The 19,401-nt window shown below is 41.8% G+C and overlaps 1 protein-coding gene across 1 annotated transcript in view; it reads left to right on the top strand.

Annotated features, from left to right (window-relative positions):
* The window catches only part of LOC139728244 (uncharacterized), a 41,874-nt gene extending 22,684 nt beyond the window's left edge, over window positions 1–19,190 (top strand). Inside the window, exons 26-41 of the mRNA XM_071639205.1 lie at window positions 532–621; window positions 1,122–1,222; window positions 2,093–2,216; window positions 3,396–3,558; window positions 4,560–4,647; window positions 5,952–6,076; window positions 6,579–6,655; window positions 7,998–8,212; window positions 9,067–9,283; window positions 9,817–10,864; window positions 11,384–11,584; window positions 12,420–12,483; window positions 13,487–13,815; window positions 15,202–15,318; window positions 16,577–16,849; window positions 17,356–19,190. Coding sequence (XP_071495306.1) covers window positions 532–621; window positions 1,122–1,222; window positions 2,093–2,216; window positions 3,396–3,558; window positions 4,560–4,647; window positions 5,952–6,076; window positions 6,579–6,655; window positions 7,998–8,212; window positions 9,067–9,283; window positions 9,817–10,864; window positions 11,384–11,584; window positions 12,420–12,483; window positions 13,487–13,815; window positions 15,202–15,318; window positions 16,577–16,849; window positions 17,356–18,102 — 3,979 coding nt within the window. The 3' untranslated portion in view covers window positions 18,103–19,190. The remainder of the gene's footprint in view (window positions 1–531; window positions 622–1,121; window positions 1,223–2,092; window positions 2,217–3,395; window positions 3,559–4,559; window positions 4,648–5,951; window positions 6,077–6,578; window positions 6,656–7,997; window positions 8,213–9,066; window positions 9,284–9,816; window positions 10,865–11,383; window positions 11,585–12,419; window positions 12,484–13,486; window positions 13,816–15,201; window positions 15,319–16,576; window positions 16,850–17,355) is intronic.
* The last annotated feature ends 211 nt before the right edge of the window (window positions 19,191–19,401 follow it).

Here is a 19,401-nt window from a genome sequence, read left to right as displayed (position 1 = left end):
TAGCCATTAGGAAGGATTGCCCCCAAATAGATATACACTGGTTGAACAGCCAGAAGTCTCTCCTGGGCCCCATGAGTTGCCATGGTAGCAACTCTTGCTGGAATAGTAGGTGTCATGGCAACAATGAGAATTCTGCTTCCTGGTTGGATGCTGCTACAAGAAGTTACTATTCAAGCAGAGAGTTGCTATCCTAACATCTTTAATGAAGTGGAACCTGGATTTCCCCTCATGCATTTGATTCACAATCAAAATACATGATCAGTGCACTCCTTACGATGTATGAGGACATTACAGTTTTGAAGCGTAAATGAAATATTTTTCTGAAGTCTTGCTGAGAAAATAAGTCTTCATGGAGCTTCAAAACATCCCTGAAATTGTTAGCATTCACATATTTATGCACAAATGTAGAATATTGATTGTGAGTAACTTGACTCATTGCATCCTATCCAGTTGTTTATATCTATGTTATGATAGTGTAATTCGTCTATCTTCATGTTTATGCACCTTCTTTTTCTTCCTTCTTGCCTTCAGGGTGCTGTTGCGTGTGCGTCTACTGTATTACCTCAAGCAGGAGGTCATTGGAGACCTAGCCGAGCAAATTGAGAATGACGTCAGGGCAAAGTGAGTTCACTAACCATCATGTGCATTTTGATAGTAATCAACTATGTCGGATGCAAGGCATAGTGCACATTCAGTGATGACATTGCAATTACAGAAATGTGAAGAAATCTTGGATATACTATGCCAGAACAGAGGGTGTATTAGTCTCATTTTTAAAGCCCTGCCCCCCCCCCCCCCCCCCCCCCCCCCCGTATTTTGCTGAGATGTTATTGAAAGCATGGAATGTGCATGATGTGGTGTTTATCTTGATATAACCAATGTTATGAGATGTGCAATATATTGTGGGGAAATCAATGCTGCATCATGACCACTATTAGTCTGAAATATCTTACATGCAGGCATTTGGAGCAAATATCGCTTGCATATTTTGTAGGTGTATGCTGTAAACAGTGAAGCTTAAACACTGTTATGTATTTACCAGTAATCCATAATGCCTCTTTGGCAGCATTTGAATTAAGAGTGAAAGCTTGCAATGTTCCTTTCCTCTTTTACTTGTCCAGATTAATGCCCCTTGATGTCCCCGTCCCTGAGGGTGAGCCACCGGTCGGCTGGTGGGACAGTGAGGCTGACCACTCACTCCTCATTGGTGTATTCAAACACGGTAAGCCAGAGTTGGACGCGGTCACAAGTCTGGTGTACTGAGTAGATTTCACACTCCATTCCCATGTGTATAATTTCAAATTGACTGAGATTGTTCAGGTATCGCAAAAAGCTTGTGTAACATACTTATTGATTATCATTCCAAACGAATCGGTTCTGTGAACAATACACTTGCATTTATTTGATAAAGGTGTCTGACAAGCTGTGTGGGAAATGACTTGGTATGGAGGACACAGGTTTAGTCTCTCTAATATCTAAAAAGTCTTAGCTGCCAATATCCAATTGTCACACCCACCTGTGTCATTCCACCCATTCAGGATCTAGTGCATTGTACATAAAACAGAAGAAGAACAAAACAAACAAACAAACAAAACAAAATCTTTGCCATTTTAAGAGTACCTTGTACATGTATCAGTGTTACGTTCTTGATGCATCAGAATTTCTCTCCTCCAGTTGACATTACCAGGAGAACTTTTTGATTAGGTAGTGTTTGACTCTTAGGCAAGATAGTTGTTTTTATTATGTGTCTATGAGGTAGGAACGTATAGTAAAAATATCACATTTAAAGGAAAAACTCACATGCATCACATGCATCATCATGTTAATACTCATAGGGAAATGTCTTGGAATAGCGTAAGTATAAAAAGTTACAAACACATTTCAAATTGAGAATGATGATCGTTAATTGACACATTCCAAGGACAGATTTGAAGGTTGATCGATATAAAAGTGAGCTCTAGTTTCATTGACAAATACTTGTAAGTGTGCTTGTCATCACCTATTACCCCTATTTTTGTCTACATTGAAAAGATTTTGTGTGACGTGATTCATCATGGTGAGGTCACCTTGAATGTGTCTTTCAATGTTACAGGGTATGAGAAGTACGCAGGTATCCGTCTGGACCCATGCCTTTGTTTCAGAGAGAGGTGTGGTGTTCCGGATCACAGAGAGATCATGGCTGCCCAGGCTCAGGAGAACGAGGACTTCAACGAGAGGTAGCTTTGATCTTTTAGAAGTCGTCTCTAAGAGTTGTAAGATTGACTTTATAACAAACTTGTGTTTCGTCTCAGTTTCCTCATCGGGACTCCATGGGCTCCATGTCCTTGTGAAGGAGATAAAACTGTTTTCCCTTGTGGTACATCTTAATCTCTATGTAGCGCGAGTTTGTGTAGACCATTCTGAATTTTGCGTAGGGTGATACGCTCAGTTTGTGTGAAGCAGCACATACTCGTTTGATGAATTTTTTAATGAGATTCTGCGTGTGTTCAGTGCCAAGGTATGAATGCCTTTCACATAGCCTGGTATTGACAAAGCCATTGTTAAATCTATGGGGCTTGAATTTCTGTGATGAAAGAGGCAATATACTCTCAGTGCTTTATTAAAAGTCATTATAATGGAAGGAATGTCTTGTATTGGTATGGATGAATGTGATTGAAAGACACCATATTTTAAAAATCTGTGACATGATGAGTTGCCATGCTAATACTGAAAGTCTCTGGTCTTTGGACACAGTGATCCATGAGTTACACCAACCTCAAACTAAGGGGGCGGTGGTCCCCGACCCTCTGATCACAGATGAACTACTCTTCTTGACAAAGATGTCTTGATAATTGCTGCTGTGAATGAAGTGAGTTTGGGATGGTTTTGTATCAGGACAGTTACTCCCCAAGGACAATTACCTCCAGCTGGATACCAGTCAGTGATAGGGTGAAAGTAAAGATTAGGATTAGGTTTAGGTAAGATTAGTATTTGGGTAAGGGGTTAGGATTAGGTTAAGGATTAGGATTATAGTTGGGGTCAGGGGTAATTGTCCAGGGGGTAATTATCCTTGAACTCAAGGGTTCATAACAGCAGAATCATTGTTCTTTTGTCTCAAGGTGCACTGTAAACGCCCTTGTCATTGCTGACTGACTCTTATTCAAAGTTGCTTTGAAGTAGAGTTTTAATTACAATACGTTCCATTTTGTGCTAAATATGCTAACAATATAGATGGTAGATAGCAAAGGAAGGGATATTGTTTGCATGAGAAGATCAGTCATTGAAAAAGGTCACATGGCTTATGAAAAGCCAAGATTAGATGGTTTAAGAAAAGGGATGAACTTTTTGCAGTCCTGAAATGGCTAAAAAAAATAGATAAACTTTTCAAAGTGTATTTTGCTCTGCCCTCTGTGCAGCCAACTGGACGTGGAAGGCGGAGAGGGAGAAGGGATGGAGGCTGATGATGGAGATGGCGATGGGCTCGGAGGAGAGCTGAGTCAACAAGGTGCTATGTCAGGCAAGGAGATTCCTGCCTCAGCTATACCCAAGCACCTCAAGGAGGACCAGGATGCCAGCGCCGTAAGTAATGTTCCTACACAAGTTACTGTAAAAGCTGTTAATTTTGCATTGGTTAAATTTTACCTGAATCACTCGTTGGGGCTGCAAATTTAACAGCATAGGATATTATCGTCACTTGATATTGATTGCATTCAATTTGTGATGCAAAAATATCACCATGTTCATTTCGCTGCATTTGGCACCTTCCAATATGGGGTTAAACCATAACCATAGCTACAGCTGGCCTGATACATGCGTGCTAGTGTGTCTACCTTTACGCGCATCCCTCGTTAATCGACAAACCTCCATTGCGAGAGAGAGCAGTGATCTTGGTTGCTGGGAATGCAGTAAAGTGGTAGAGTGAACAGACATTCATTACTGCACTTAAGATAGCCTCGCTGTCAAATCATAAAACAACATCTTGTTAAGAAATGTCTGTGACCTCGTGTGTAAATATATCAGCTTTTACAGTACATCACGATAGTCATGTGTGGGTGACAATGTGTGGAAACATTTTTTGAGCAATGTCACAAGTCTATGAAACCCGCACCTTGCAGAGACTCCAGCAGTCTGATACTCCTAGTCCTAACAAGTCCTAACAATTCGACTGAAGCGATATTAAGCATAAGCTGTTCCAACATGCTGAAAGTGGATTACTAGCATTCCCGTCTGTGATGTGATGAGTTGCCATGCTAATACTGAGAGTCCCCTGTCTGTGGACGTGGTGGCCCATGAGTTACACCGACTTCAAACTAAGGGGGCGGTGGTCCCCGACCCTCTGATCACAGATTGGCTGCTAAAGCCACACCTTGTAGATACATATAAAAATGTAATCCCAAATTACACCAACAATCATATACATAAGTATGGTGGGACAGGGTAAGATTTTGAAAGCATGATAGGTAGTGATGTTGAGCATGCCTTGAAGCTGCAACTGTTGAAACCTCAATTGTGTGCAGCAGTAGAGAGTGTTGATAAAAAGTTTGTAATGTACTCACGTTTGCATTGTTATCCCCGCCCAGGATGAGTCTGTCTCACCGGCTAGCACCAGGCCCTCATCTCCTGCACCACCCAAACCAAAGCAACCCTCCTCTACGGTCATTGTGCCAAGTAAGGACATTCATAAATTATGTTGAATACTTGATGAGATGTGTTTGTATGTGTGTGTGTTTGGGCATGTATATGACCATAGAAAGATAATTCATATCAGGACATTTGAATGATATAATCATATATGATTGCAGTATATTTTATTCGTCAAGTGTACCAGTGTCTACTTTCATTAACAGTTGCATCAGCACTTTGTGAAAGTTTGAATTTGAAACAAGAGAATAATACTAGAATTAGATGACATAGACACACAAAAAAAAAAAAACAACAAAACAAAACAAAACAGCAGCACTTTAATCATCTACTTTACTGTTTCTTTGAAACAGGCACTTTCTTTGCTTTGGAAATTGGTTTTCAATTCATTTTAAGTCTTGAATGTGTAGAAGAGGTAAAGCGTGCTCATTGCTGCATGTATAGTTTTGTATGTGTGAAACTGAGATACTTTGAAGATGCTATCGGCATGGTTTGTTGCAATGGCAGGTTGGGTTTAACCATTCTCTTGAAGTGATGAAAGAATTCATCCATTTTCTCACTGATTTTGTGATGGTGTTCTGCAATGCTGATCAAGAGTTTGGTTAACCCAGTCAGTCAGAATTTTTCATCCCATGCTCTAGCTTTTCATCATGCTTCAGTGTTAAAGGGATGGTACAGTATTGGTGGAGATGAGAATTTGGCTTTTAACTTTTTGTGAGATACCAAGAAAACACTTATGAAATAGTACAGAGCATACCATTTTAAGAGGAATTAAAAGTTTATTTGATGAAAATCGCATTTGGAATGACTGAAACATCCAAAAACAAAGTATAACAAAGGGATCGTAGTAAAAGATGGGTCCCATACTTTATTAGAATCGCTCTGTTTTGGATATCTCAGCCATTTCAAAACCAATTTTCATCAAATAAATGTTGAATTCCTCATGGAATTACATGTTCTTTCGTATTTCATAAGAGGTTTCTCATCTCACCAAGAAATGTTAGAAACCTGAAATTAGGTCTCAACCAAAAGTATACGATCCCTTTAAAGTCAGAGCGACTTGGTCGTTGTAGTCCTCCGGTTCTGGTAAATGTAACCATGATGTGATGCTGGCATTATGTGGCATCAGGCAAAATCATATCCAGTTCGACCTCAAGTTATCCAGCCATCACTTTTCTGGATCTTTCTATTATCCAATAATGAGCTTGCACACAATCATCTGCACGCTTTCATGTTTTTTCTTAATCTTTGCAAAATCAAGTCCGCAAAAGATATGGCGTATATGTGATATATTGAACGTGTTAATGGATATTGTTTGCTTCCTTTTACAGCTGCTGTACCTGGCAAACTGCTCTTCCCAACAGCCCCTGACCTTAACACCAGGCTGAGGCGACTGGTAGCCGCTTACCAGAGAGACAACAAAAAGAGACAGCTGAAGGCGCAAAAGAGAGAAAAGGTATGGAGCAATGTCTAAGAACAGTGTTCCCATCGAATGAAGTACACATTTGTGGATAGAAACTGTATGCTGTTTTCTCTTCCCCTAGTTATTATTTAATCCTTGTGAATTACTTAGCAATAGGCTTTTCAGGTTTGGCATTTGGAACATTCTTTTAGACAGGATAAAATTGTACATCGCAATCCCAGGAAAGGAAGACTCAAAGATAACCCTGTAAGGTTGCATTGTGTAAAGATGTAGTCATCAAATTGAATATGGCTTTTCAGTCTGTATTTCTTTTTCTTTTTTTTTTTTTTTTGGGGGGGGGGGGGGGGGGAAGAGTGTAGAAAATAATGTACTTTTTGTGTACTATTTTTCTCTTGGTTGAGAAAAAGCTATAAATGTGTCACAGAAACAGGTATTGATGGTTAGTGAGTTTGTCAATAGGTGTCAGTGTGGAAGTAAGTGACCGAGAGGGGATTGATTATCCATAACGCTATATTGTGTACCTCTAATCTTTCAGAAAGAGCAAGTGAAGATGCTGAGGATGCAGGAGCAGCTGCGCCTGAGGGAGTTGCGCAAGATTGAAAATGCTCAGAAGTAAGTTGTGCAAGAGACTGATCATAGGTCTTTTGCAGACCTCTAAACCATTCTGAATTTGGAGGAAAAAATCTGAATTTTGACCGTTTCCAGTTCTTGTTTCAAGAGGGGTTTCTTATTTTTCTTGATAATTTTACTACACACTCCTGTTGGAACTGCTTTTTTTTTCTCTACTTTTGAACCATTATCCCTATTTTACAGTCAGAATTGTTTGGAGGTCTGCTTTTGTATCTGTGATATCCAAAACATAGCCGCCAAATTCCTCAGAGAGAAGTTGGTAACACATCAGAAAATCTTAATGTAGTGGAGTCGTAAAAGATAAGCATTGTGACAATGATGTAGATGATGTGAACTATCAACAGTCTTAATAGTTGCTACATGTCATTTCACTGTATTCTGCATATGTTGCTGATAATCAGGATATGTTAGTGTCAAAGTCTGAAGAACAATCTGTTTTGTTATTGATGCATTTTGACTATTTAAAAGTCAGGGGTGGTATTCTGAAATCCTTCCTAGGAAGAAATTTCTTCCCGAGTCAGGATTTTTTCCTAAGTGGTATTCTGAAAATTTTCCTAAGTTTCTTCCTAAGTCTGTCCCTAAGCTTTTTCCTAAACTTAGGAAGAAACTTAGGAAGAGGGCGGGAGTATGCAAATTTCTGACTTAGGAAGAAGTTGGTATTCTAGAATGCACTTAGGAAAGAAATTTAGGAAGATATTTAGGAAAGCTCCACCCCTGTCCTAAGTACGTTGTTAAGAATAGCAAGCTGCAGACATCGTGATAGGTGCGCTTGTCATTCACTGCGCACACATGTACTTTAATGCGCGAAATGAGCGTGAGAAAGGGGACATGCCGCGCACACGTGTATTTGACCCTATGTCATGGTAATAAATATGCAATTGTCATCGGTTGGTTCCTTATGATACGGCATTCTGTATTAGCTTAAGAAAGGACGTGGGCGGGGATAAGGATGGCCTAATTTGCATTAAGAAGTGCCTAGGAAGAAATTTCAGAATACCAATTCTGTCTTTCCTAGGCACTTCCTAAGTTTCTGACTTAGGAAGAAACTTAGGAAGAAACTTAGGAAGATTTTCAGAATACCACCCCAAGTTTCTTTGTAGATGCAGTGTTCCACTTTGCATGGGAAATTATGGAATTCACTAAATGCTCTTCTTGCAAATCATCTTGGGTCATCACAATGATCACAGGTCTTACATAAACTTTGTATATATGAATAATCTCTTCAATTTACGAGGTGCTTAATAAGGAAAAGTGATATTGAGGGGAATCTACTGAACTGGAAGGTATTCACAAGTCTCTATTCCCCCCCCCCCCCCCCCCCCAGGTGGTCACGGCGAGAAGAGGCAGATTTCTACCGCATCCTGACAGCGTTTGGCGTGGACAAGGACCCAAACACGGGCAAGTACCGCTGGGAGCGCTTCAAGCGGCTCGCCAAGCTGGACAGGAAGTACGAGGAGAAGATGACGGAGTTCTACGAGCATTACTACTCCATGTGCCTGCGAGTGTGCAAGAGGGCAGAGGAAATACCAGAGGGATACGGTATGTATTCAAATTCACGATTCTTGCATCAAGTGTTTTTGTAATTTGTCAATCAGTTAGGATGTGGTATGCTTGGCACACATCCCTTCCTCATCTGTTCTCATATGTCATATCTAGATATTTATCTGGTACTGATATAAAAAATATACTGATGTGAAAGGCTATGAAAGTTCTGTCTTTTTCCGTTCATAAAGTGAAGGTAAAGTAATTGTTCTCAAGTTCAATGTACATACAACTTTATGGATACTGGGTATCATTTCAAAAGCGTCATGCATTTCAGGTTTTGCTCATCCATTAGCTGGCATATTTTAACATAGCGTGCATCAAATAAAAGTTAAGTTTAAATCCAAGTGAGATGAGCTGGTGTGAATTTGCTGTACTCTTGAAATGATGACAGAATATCATTTTCACTGACTCAATGATGGTGTTCTGCAATGCTGATCAAGAGTGAATTTGTTATACTACTACAGTAGCCCTGTTGATGAACCGATGGTTTTGCCTTTTACATACCTGCCGACTGTTGCCATATGACAGGAACCTTTTTCTTCTTCATCAAAAAAAAAAAAAATGCTTCTTTCAACATTTCGATCCTGTTTTTGTCAACACCTGGCATTAGTGATGTATGGGAGATGGTTGAAAAATCCATTTTTTTTTTGTACTTCTTTCTCCCAAGTTATTCCTATTTACAGAATTTTAGAGTTGGCAGGTATCCCTGTGGGTGTGTGGTAGCGTTTTTTCATTCAAATGTTCTTTAGTGTAAAGGGTCTGTCCATGACAGTGGCAGGATTAAATTGCAATGAGATTCACCCATTGGACAAACTGCCTTAGAATGTCTTTGCTTGCATCCCTGACAGCTGCGACACCCTTGCAAGACTTCACCATCGAGGAGATCACAGAGGAGAGGGCTAGCAAGTGTCTCTCCCGCATCGAGCTCCTCAACAAGATCCGCACGCAGATCCTGCCCCACCCCGAACTCGACGAGCGGCTGAAGAAGTGCCGGCCCAGCATGGAGCTGCCCGATTGGTGGGAGCTGGGTCGCCATGACAAAGACCTCATCATCGGTGTCTGCAGGTGGGTGGCCGCATCATCACCTTTCTGTACTCCCTGCATCATTTTTCTTTGTCAACACTTAAAAGACAATTGCCACAAAGTGATATCATGGCACATAGATTTAATGTGTTGTTTACTTACCAATTAATAGATGATGATGCAAATGCCAAGTTAGAAAGGTGATGGGTTTTGTCTCATAAGAGGTGTAATGCTGGTGAATTCTTCTCCATTGAAACACACCCATTTATGTACGTAGTTGTGTTGATAATTTCCTGTTAGGATTCTTGTAGATGCACACAGTATGAGAAATGTGAATGACTAGACATTTTGATCTTCATTCCTTATGTGTCGATCAGAGTTTCTGCTGTCTGTCCTGAACGCACCATAGAAGTGGAGGAAAATGCAACTTAGTTCTGAGGGATGTATGCTATCTTGAGATCGGCAAAACATTGCTAATCGCTAAAAATGTCCCAACCACTAAAAATGTCCCAACCATCTTAGTTATATTACACTGTATATGATTATTTTTTGCCCCCTCCCCCAATGGCTTCTAGGTATGGAATAAATCGACAAGAAAGTCAGCATGCCATGATCAACGATGAGGAGCTGTGCTTCAAGGAGCTGAAGGAGAAGTTCCCTGAAGCGGCGGCTGCCATGCCTCCCCCACCCACAGCCATTAGACAGCCAGGGGCACCTGGCATGCGGTTCGGCCCCTTTCAGCGGAGGCCGGGCCTGAAGAAACCGGGCCCCAAGAAGGGCGTGCCTCGCAAGAAGAAGCAGCCTCCTCCTGGGGCTGCCCCAACGGGCCAGGATGGAGGAGTCGCCGCCCCAGCAGGTGGACCCGAAAACGCATCGCTGGGTAACGGAGAGGTTGCACGTGATGTGAAAAGCGAAAGGACAGGGGAGAATAATGGCAATGTGGTGCTTGGGAATGGAGAAGGGGGTGAAAGGACTAGAGAGGGAGAGCCTACGGCAATAGAAGGGGAAGAAAATGGGGAGCAGAGAGATAGACTGGGCTTAGCAGGACTAGACTCCAAGCTACCTCTGGACTCGGGGCCAAACAGTTCAGATAGGTTAAGCCAGGGGGGTAACAGCATCGATGAGGATATGGACGAGGGCTTGGGATCGGGCCGCGACGATGATGACGATGACGACGACGACAATGAACCGAAACAAGATCAGGAAGGGTTGCTCAAAGCGGAGAAACTTGAACTTGCCGACGATAGCATGGACGGCTCAAGCAAAGTCTCGGGAAATGAAGATGACGAGGCGTCCAGCTCGTTCGCACTCAAAAGTGAAAATATCGCAAGCAACTACTACCTCGACGATGAGACAAAAGATGGAGTTGGTGCTGCAAACTTCCATGCAGAGCATGCCATGGACAATGACCACACTGGTATGGGGAATGAGGCGAGGGAAGAGAAACCAGCCATGTCAGTTCTGCAGCAGGTTTTGATGCAGGGAGACAGAACAAACAACATTCCAGGCTTGAAGAGGGAAGATGGCGCATTTTTCGCTGGGGGAGACGGAAACAAACCAAGCAGTACTAAGAAAAAGGAGACGGCCCCAAAGGTGGTTGTCCCAACATTCAGGTGGCCAAAGGTAAGCAATGGAATACTGGATTCTTGTTTCTGTACAGAAAGATAAACAAGTTATAATGAAAGGGAAAAGATATTTCCATGAGTCACTTCCATCTTAATGAAGGAATGTTTCAGTTAGTTTATACATGTAGGGTAACATGCTTCCTGAAATAAAATGTGTGTGAACATTTGAAATGTAGACCAACATGCTAGTATACCTGCAATATGTCATGGATGAAAGCATTAACTAGCACATGATGCTTTCCTTCTGAATTCCATTCATTGGTTTATGAGGAATAGTTCCGCTGTAGTTTGTAAGGTAAACTGTCAAACTTTCCAGCATTGTGCTGGCTTAGTTTAGTTTCGTTCTTTTAGTGACTAACACAGAGGAATGGTTTGCAGAGTTATCCCCATTAGAAGTTTAGCTGACGATGCGTGTTGTATGATAGATCAGAACAAAATACAAGCCTTTTTACTTAGATTGGAAGTGTGTAGAGCCCCACAAGACTCAGAAATGTTGTTTGGTATTTTTGTCCACCAGGACCGAGTGATTGTTCACAGACTGGAGCAGCTTAGCCATCTTGTGCTGAACAACGAGTGGCCCGGGCGCAGGCACCACCACCAGCCTCCTGTAGTAGAGCCTGTCTACGACGACACGGATGCGCCGGGCCCCAGGGGAGGACTGGAGCACAACTACGCGGGCGGCATGAGTGCGGGACGGAAAAGGGCTGCCCCACAGCTGGTTAGTGCTCAGGGATTAGTGTCTCTGAAGGAGCTTATCATTAAAAGGAATGTAGGAAAATATTTTGGGGTGCTCATAACCTGACCGTGTACCCGCCTTGCAATAGTTTCAAAATAATAATATTTTGACCATAAGATAGTATCTGCAATACATAAGTAAGCAAGTGAAGAATCTTATTTACTTTATTTTCGTATGGACTTGAAATGGACAAACTTGCACCACCCCTTTTGTATTTTCATCATTTGAGTTACAAAAAAAAAGTGATGTGTTTTTCCTTGGCACAATGATCATATTGATCAGAATCCCTATAGGGCTGGCGATAGCCAGTGGAGATAGGCATGTAATTGCCAACACAAATAGTAGGGCTCACTTAACAGGTGACATTTGACATCTAGCCTAACACTAGCTACTGTAACTATTTCATGATTGTGGAGTCAGCCTGCTAACACTGACTGATTTTCAAGTTGGGGATATGGCTACTACTGGTATTGAGACAGCACAGACACCATTCTGTGTGTATGTGGATAGAGAGCTATTAGTGCAAATTAATCTGCACAAAGTGTGTGAACACTCAAGTCATTCTCTTGTGCTAAACTCATTAAGGATAAGTGTGACTTCCTGATATGATGTAAGCTCTCGCAGAGAGAAATGCAGACATTTGAAATCTGAATAATCCTTGTGATTGACAACTTAAAGTAACTGATCAGGAAGCTCGAAAGATCTGCCTAGTTTGGCATTAGTTAGTTAGTGATCACAAAAATAAGTGTCACAATTTGATATAATTGATCTTTTTTTAATCTGATTTATGTTTCTTTGTTTGAATCTGTGTGGACAGAATCCTGATGGTACAGTCAAAAAGAAGAAAAAGAAGAAGAAACTGATGTTGGATGCGCAAAGAGGTGAGCCTTTTGTTTCATTGATTGTTACATTGTGTGCAACACTCTGGATGCCTTTTATGAAATGTCTTGTATGCTGCATTCTGTGATACTGTAGTGGAAGTCGAGACTGCTCGTATCTCCTTCCTCGGGCACAACAATGTACCAAGAAGCTCTAACAGCTGTTGAGAGAGGGAGCCATGCATAAGAAACATTCAGTGGCGTAGATAGAGTCTGGCCAACTCGGTTTGTGGCTAATGAGTTGTGATTGGTTAATAGCTCATAACATACTTACCAGATGCCATGTCGTCACCCAAACCTGTGTGCGCCACACGGGCTATTGTTGACAAACAAACACACTACATGTGAACACACTCTCTTGAACACACTCTGTGCTTGGGAATGACCTCTGTGTGGAGAACAATATGGTGCCTATAGTTTCCATGGCCAGACTCTCTATATATGGCACCGGAAATATTGAAGGAAACACCACTACTTTAAAAAGAGAAGCTATTTGTTAAGAGAACCAATGTGTTTGATTTTTCCCCTCTCATTACTTAAAGCATGCAGTTAGTGGAACTAAATTCAAGTGTTAGACAAGCACGAAACAGTTCTATTGGCTTGATTAGTAACCTTTTATTGGACTGTTGTGGTATAACTAGCACTCTCCTTCCAAGTCTGATGACTCAGGGGTCTTTCTTGATACACTCACACACCTGTCAAGCTTTTCTCTTGCCTAAAAAAAAAAAAAAAAACCACCAACACCCAAACCACACACACACACACAAAATGGATTTCCGACCACCAAAAAAAGTAACGTTTTGAGACAATCTCTTTTCAAGAACAAAAAGCTATCAATATCCCCACTTTCAATATAAAGTAAGAAGCAATTATGTCATTGGAGGCAGTATTTTCTCAAGTTGTTAATTTCACAAATATTGGTCAACTCACAAGGATAAAAACACCATAAGATAGTCCCTGTATACAGTAATAAAATCTCCTCTGGCATTTCTATATCTTTATCTAGCTGCCCAGTTTGCTGCCCTCATGCGTCAAAACCAGGCCATGATGGCGGCATTTACTGGCGGTGCCCTTCCTGCAATGAGTGAAAGTCCCGTGGCCATCCCAGCAGCGACTCCGGCACCCCCTGCTCCTCCGCCTACGTCCAACTACCACATCCACGACACTGAGTTCAAGGCAGTGCCGGATTTTGTCAGGGAAGGGCGGGGCCCGGCCGAGGGCAAGGTGGTCGGCGTGCTGGACCTCAGTCGCAAGGGAATGGTCAAGAAGAAGAAGAAGGTCAAGGTGCAAACTGTGAAGGTTGACGGAAGGATAGTCAAACTCAAGAAGCCAGTGGTAAGTTGTCTCGAGTTTGCAGAGTTCAAATATAGAGGGACTTTGACTCAAGTTTTGGTCCACATACACTCTACCTTACAGTTGTACGTAGATTGCACTTTGAATGTGACCCCTCTCTCATTCCATTTTATGTGGGCTGTTGCGTAGTGTTGTTTGAAAGTGAGAAAAACCATGGGACTGTTGAGAGAGAAGACATGCCCCCCCAAAAATAAAAAAATAGCTGTCAAAATTGATCATGTTTCATCGTCTGAGAACAATTGTGAGGACTAATATCATCTGAGATGTAAAGGCATTTTGCGTAATAGTGATTCAAAACTAGTACAATAATGTGCTTGATAGCTGTTTCCCTTCAGTTGCAGCATTTTCTTGCATGCTTGACAATGAACTTGTGCTGGTGCTGATGCTCGAGTTCTTGAGTTTTCAAGGACGACCAGACATCTCAGGCATTACAAGCAATCACTGCTAATCTGCCCAGCTTCAGGGAAGTCCAGGCCAGGAAGTTTCTATATTATCCCCAGCAACAATGGGAGTAGTCTTTGAATGTCCAGAGCCGTGGTAATTAGTTGTCTTGGAGTACAAAGGAAGAGGACCCAGTGACCCCCCTCTCCCCCAGTGGAATGGTCCCTTTGTACTGCAAAAGAGACCGCAGTAGGCCACACAAAGCTTCCCCAAGAATGCTGCTCTTAAAGGCAGGAAGCACTTACATTAAGTGTCTCGGGAACCACATTGGAGAGAGTGTATAATAGAAGGGGCATTGTAATCTCAAGCAGCAGCCTGCCCCAGCACTTCTTTTGTAGTGATTGTACACTCAGACAGTATGCTCCTTCCCCCCCCCCCCCCCACACACACACACAAATCATAGTGAAGCTTAGCTGATTTTCTCGACTAGCATGTCATATTCTGAGGGGATATTCATAGTTGTATTAAGAAAAAGATGGGTTGATTAACTGTGTAATATCTCTGCACAGCAGTGCAAGATGTAATCCTGGATTATCTCACACATTCGAACTGCAGTTCGTGAACTTACAATTTTGTTTAATCTGTTAAACCTGATCACAAAATAAGACGATGCAGATAACATTTGGTGTGGAATGTGTGTGTACGATTATTTTTTTTATGTGAAACTTTATCAAATTTTGCAAGGAGCCACGACTTAAAATGCACACAAAATTTTTAAATGTTGTTGTTTTTTTTTGTGTTTTTTTTTTACACAATGGATTGGATGCCCATAACATTCTGCAAAAATTTCCTGCTGCAAAAATGCTGTTACCTCCAGTTCACGGAAGTTTCATACTGCAAATGTTCCTGGTTTTACAATAATGTCAATTAAGCAAAAAAAAAAAGAATTGTCAGCATCTCCTCGTAATTGTGTGCATTTCTCGTCAGGATGCTTCCAACCCGCTGGCCAAACAATTAAAGAAGAAAAAGAAGAAGCACAAGCACAAACCTGGCTCAGGGACTGGTCAGTCAACTGACCCAGCCACTTCCACAGCAGCTTCAGAAGTAAGCATGTGATGCCACTCACTCCTCAACTTGAATGTTATTATACAATCCAACCTCTCCCATCTGGACATGTCGGGACTGACGCTCATCCGGATAAGGGATTTGGCAGGATATGGGAAACTCGATGTTTATTACACCCAGCTGCCTACTCAGTGGTAGCTACATGTACAAATGTATCAGTTTTGTGTGAATATGTCACATCCTCATCATCAGCTGCCCCGGGGTGGGTCAGCTGGTCTGCGTTCAGAATTCTCTGATAATTTGCTCAGTGAACGATCGCCTGTACCGTGCCCTGATTTTTTGAAAAGTTTTCTGTCCAAATTCTTGTGGCGATTTGGGGGTAGTGGATGTCTGAATGCATGTTATTTATAGATGAAAATTAGATTTGAATGTGTGTTAATTATGTTGGGGTTAGTATGTAATTCATGTGAGTTTGTGTAAGAATTTTGTTTGAGTTTGAAATCCCCTTTTCTCCTATAATTATGAAATTGGAAGGAAAAAAAGAATCATACCCGGATACCGAGATCGCATCCGGATAGTAGAAAGATCCAGATAAAGGGAGGCTGGATAGGAGAGGTCTGACTGAACCCCCATCTAAAAGTAGCTTTGTAGGATGTCAGCATGCATAATTAATGTAATCTCTCTTATTCACATATTTCCATATCCATTTTCCAATGTTATGTGATTTTTTTTTTTTACCATTATGGATAATGTCACATTGGAGTGGCATCTGTTAAGTTAAATTTTAAACTATGTGAGGCTGCTTCACTTTTCAGTTACAGACTTCCTTCAATTCCATTATAGTTTCCTTAAAGGGATAGTACAGTATTGGTGGAGATGAGAATTGGGCTTTTAACTTTTTGCGAGATACCAAGAAAACAGTTATGATATAGTACAGAGTATACCATTTTAAAAGGAATTCAAAGTTTATTTGATGAAAATCGGGTTTGGAATGACTGAAACATCCAAAAACAAAGTAAAACAAAGCAATCGTAATAAAGTGTGGGTCCCACACTTTATGAGATTTGCTCTTTTTTGGATATCTCAGCCATTTCAAAACCAATTTTCATCAAATAAACATTGAATTCCTAGTAGAATATCATGCTCTTTCATATTTCAAGAGGTTTCTCATTATCTTACAAAAAAATGTTAGAAACCTGAAATTAGGTCTCAACCAAAACTATACGATCTCTTTAATGTTTAAATGTTTGAAATTAGAGGGGGAATTATTACCTTATTTTCCTTCAAATCTTAACAGTCTCAGGAATCCCAGGAGGACGCTGGGAGAGGCGTGGTCCCAGCACCAACCCTGGGCTCACCCCCGGTCAAGAAACGCAAGCGGCTGAAGAACCCCATCCGACTGGACGAGAACCAGATCACGGGGGAGGAGAAAGTGGGCATGATCTCCCGCGAGTCTGGAAAGAGGCTGGCAGGCAAGCACTGCCCCTCCCTCAATGCCCTGTCAGATTGGCTGGTCAAACACCCCTCGTACAATGTGGCCATGGAATGGGGGAACATTGTCAAGACGAAGGTGAGTTGTGAAGAGTTTTTTTTTTAATATTATTAATTAGAAAAGCAACAGTGTCTGAAAGGGATTTATTGACACTTTTAAGGCCTATCGTTCAGTGATGAATGCTTGTATTTCAAGTCCATACACAGTACCTGCTTTCAGTAGTGAACACGGAACCGATGCATTTAGAATACGTGCCCAGTGCATTGCTATGCTGTATTTTGTGTCCTTTGTATGTACATTCCTTCATTTAGTTCCTATATGCAAGTTTATCATGTATTTCTTGTTGATTCCAGGCAACATTCAGTGATATATGCTTGTATTTACTTTCTTTTTTCTGAAGCTAACTAGAGTCAAAATGTTTCTTTGATTTGGCATCTGACACAGTGTTAGCAGTCCAGAAATTCATAAATTAACTAACTATAAAGAATATCTTGGAAATTGTGCACCATAAAATCATCTTCAGTTAATTTTAAGTTAATGGTGTGAATTTAAGTGTTTTGATGTTGTTTTCACTTCTCTCCAAGGGCTACTTGCGTGAGGAGCTGAGGGATCGTGTAGCAACCAGCAAGTCTCGCCACATTCCCATCAAACCTGCCCTGACAATGGCCAGTGGCATCACTCCCTCCCCAACCCAACTGACAATAGGCAGACTACCTGGGTCAAAGGTCACTATGCAAATTGGACAGAACACCCTAGGAGGTATCACCTTTCCAGCTACTTTCTCTGGTGTTGGGATGGGGCAGGTGGTGTCCTCCCCAGGGGTCGATATGTCTTCTCCGGGAATCAGTGTCTCTGCCCCAGGCATCGTGCCAGGTCAGGAAGTTTCACCCAAGAAGAAAAAGAAGAAGACGGCAAGCTCCTCTCCACAGGTCGCCACCGTAAAAAAGAACATTCTACCACGGACGATAACAGTGGATGCGTCGGCAGCCAGCCGCCTGGCCGGAATCTCCCCGTTCCTCCTGCCCAACACGGGCAACGTGTTCTTCTCCCCGTTCCTGGCCCAGCAGGGCGTGCTGCAGACGCCGGGCAAGACGGTGAAACTGGCCAGCACCGGAGACTCGTCTCCCGGGGCAGCGACGACGGGTCTCGTCGTCCCCACCATACAGGTGGTGGGTGCTGCGGACAAAACTGGCAGGAAGAGGACGCATTCGGAGACCGTGGATGGAGCCCAGCAGAAGAGTGAAGCTGCGCAGGGAATGGACAGTGATGATGATTCAAGTGATGATGGTGATGAGGGACAGTTGACTTACGATGGAGCAGTTGGTGTATGATGACAGTCTCTCCTTGTCCTATTGCACATCCAACATTATTTTGAAATCGCTTCTCTTGCAATTTGGACAGGTTAATTTGTGTACAAATGGAACAATAAGATTTACACACAAAAAAAATATTCCTTTTGATGTGTACTAGGACTTATGGCACATTAAGTACTCCAAAAGGCTGTTTACATCCCTAGGTAGACAAAATTTGGTGTGTGATCCGTCTATCATATATGTAGTGCTTGCAGAGGATGATATACAACCCTGTCATTAAGTTATGAGTATATAGTCTCAAAGGGTTTTTTCTTTGTTTTTGTTGTTGTTGTTTTTTGCATTTCGAAATACTTTTTTTTTTTCCACCAGTGTCTGTAATCTGCACACAACTTTGAACATGTTCTGCTCCAGTCCACATACTCTCACACAGTTACCTTGGGTAACAATTATGAGTAGCACCCGTAATAATATGAATAGAGTAATGAGCTGGAAGATATCTTGATGAAATGTTGACACGGCCTTGGTGTAAGCCTGGCACTTCCCACAAGGCCCTGGTGCTGGAACTGTCGGCCTTCTGATCATCCACCTTCCTTCAAGATCCCCCCCTCTCTCAAGCTTTTAGCAACAAAATACTGACTGGTGTTCCAGCAAGTCCTGACGATCAGAGCAAAAAGAGATTTGTGTGGTGTTGTGTGCAGTAAGCAGGGTGATTTCAGTGCACTCTCGGCTGTGCTTGTCCAAAGTTTCAATCTTTACAATATCCATCATACAATGTATGATGATAAAACTCACAGTGTGTAATTGATATCCCACAATTGTAACCGCTTTGCTGTGAAGATATGCTGTGACTATTATTTATAAGCGTACGATACTTTTTTAGCTTTAATTTCAATGTATGGTATCACACCCATGTGTCACAATGGCCTCACATCTCCAATGTCAATAATAAATGCCAGGCTTAGTGAATATTCATGATCCAAGAGTCCTGTTATAAACTTCTACAGCTGCATGTAGGTGGACAAGAATAATCTTGGATATATTATGGGCACTGCACATGCCATGTTTTTTGCGGGGGTTTCAGTTTCACAAATTTCACTCAAGTCCGCTGATATTTGTGATGTCAACAAATCACAAAAAGATCGTCTCTCGTGACAGGCGATATGCAAAGTATGGTGTAATCTATGTGAAAAGTGACGATACTAAATTGTCTCAAGTCGTGGATTTGCGAAATATTATGCTCAGGAAATATGCATTAGACAGTATTTTCTCGGCAGTCACATTGAAACTTAACTCTGGTGAGGGGTTTTTATCTCCATT

This window comes from Diadema antillarum, unplaced genomic scaffold, assembly GCF_040938485.1.
Source record: "Diadema antillarum isolate AM-2024a unplaced genomic scaffold, OU_Dant_1.0 seq00000170_RagTag, whole genome shotgun sequence".
NCBI lineage: Eukaryota > Metazoa > Echinodermata > Echinoidea > Diadematoida > Diadematidae > Diadema > Diadema antillarum.
The sequence above is the reverse complement of the archived record's forward strand: the minus strand, read 5'-3'. Positions and strand labels throughout refer to the sequence as shown.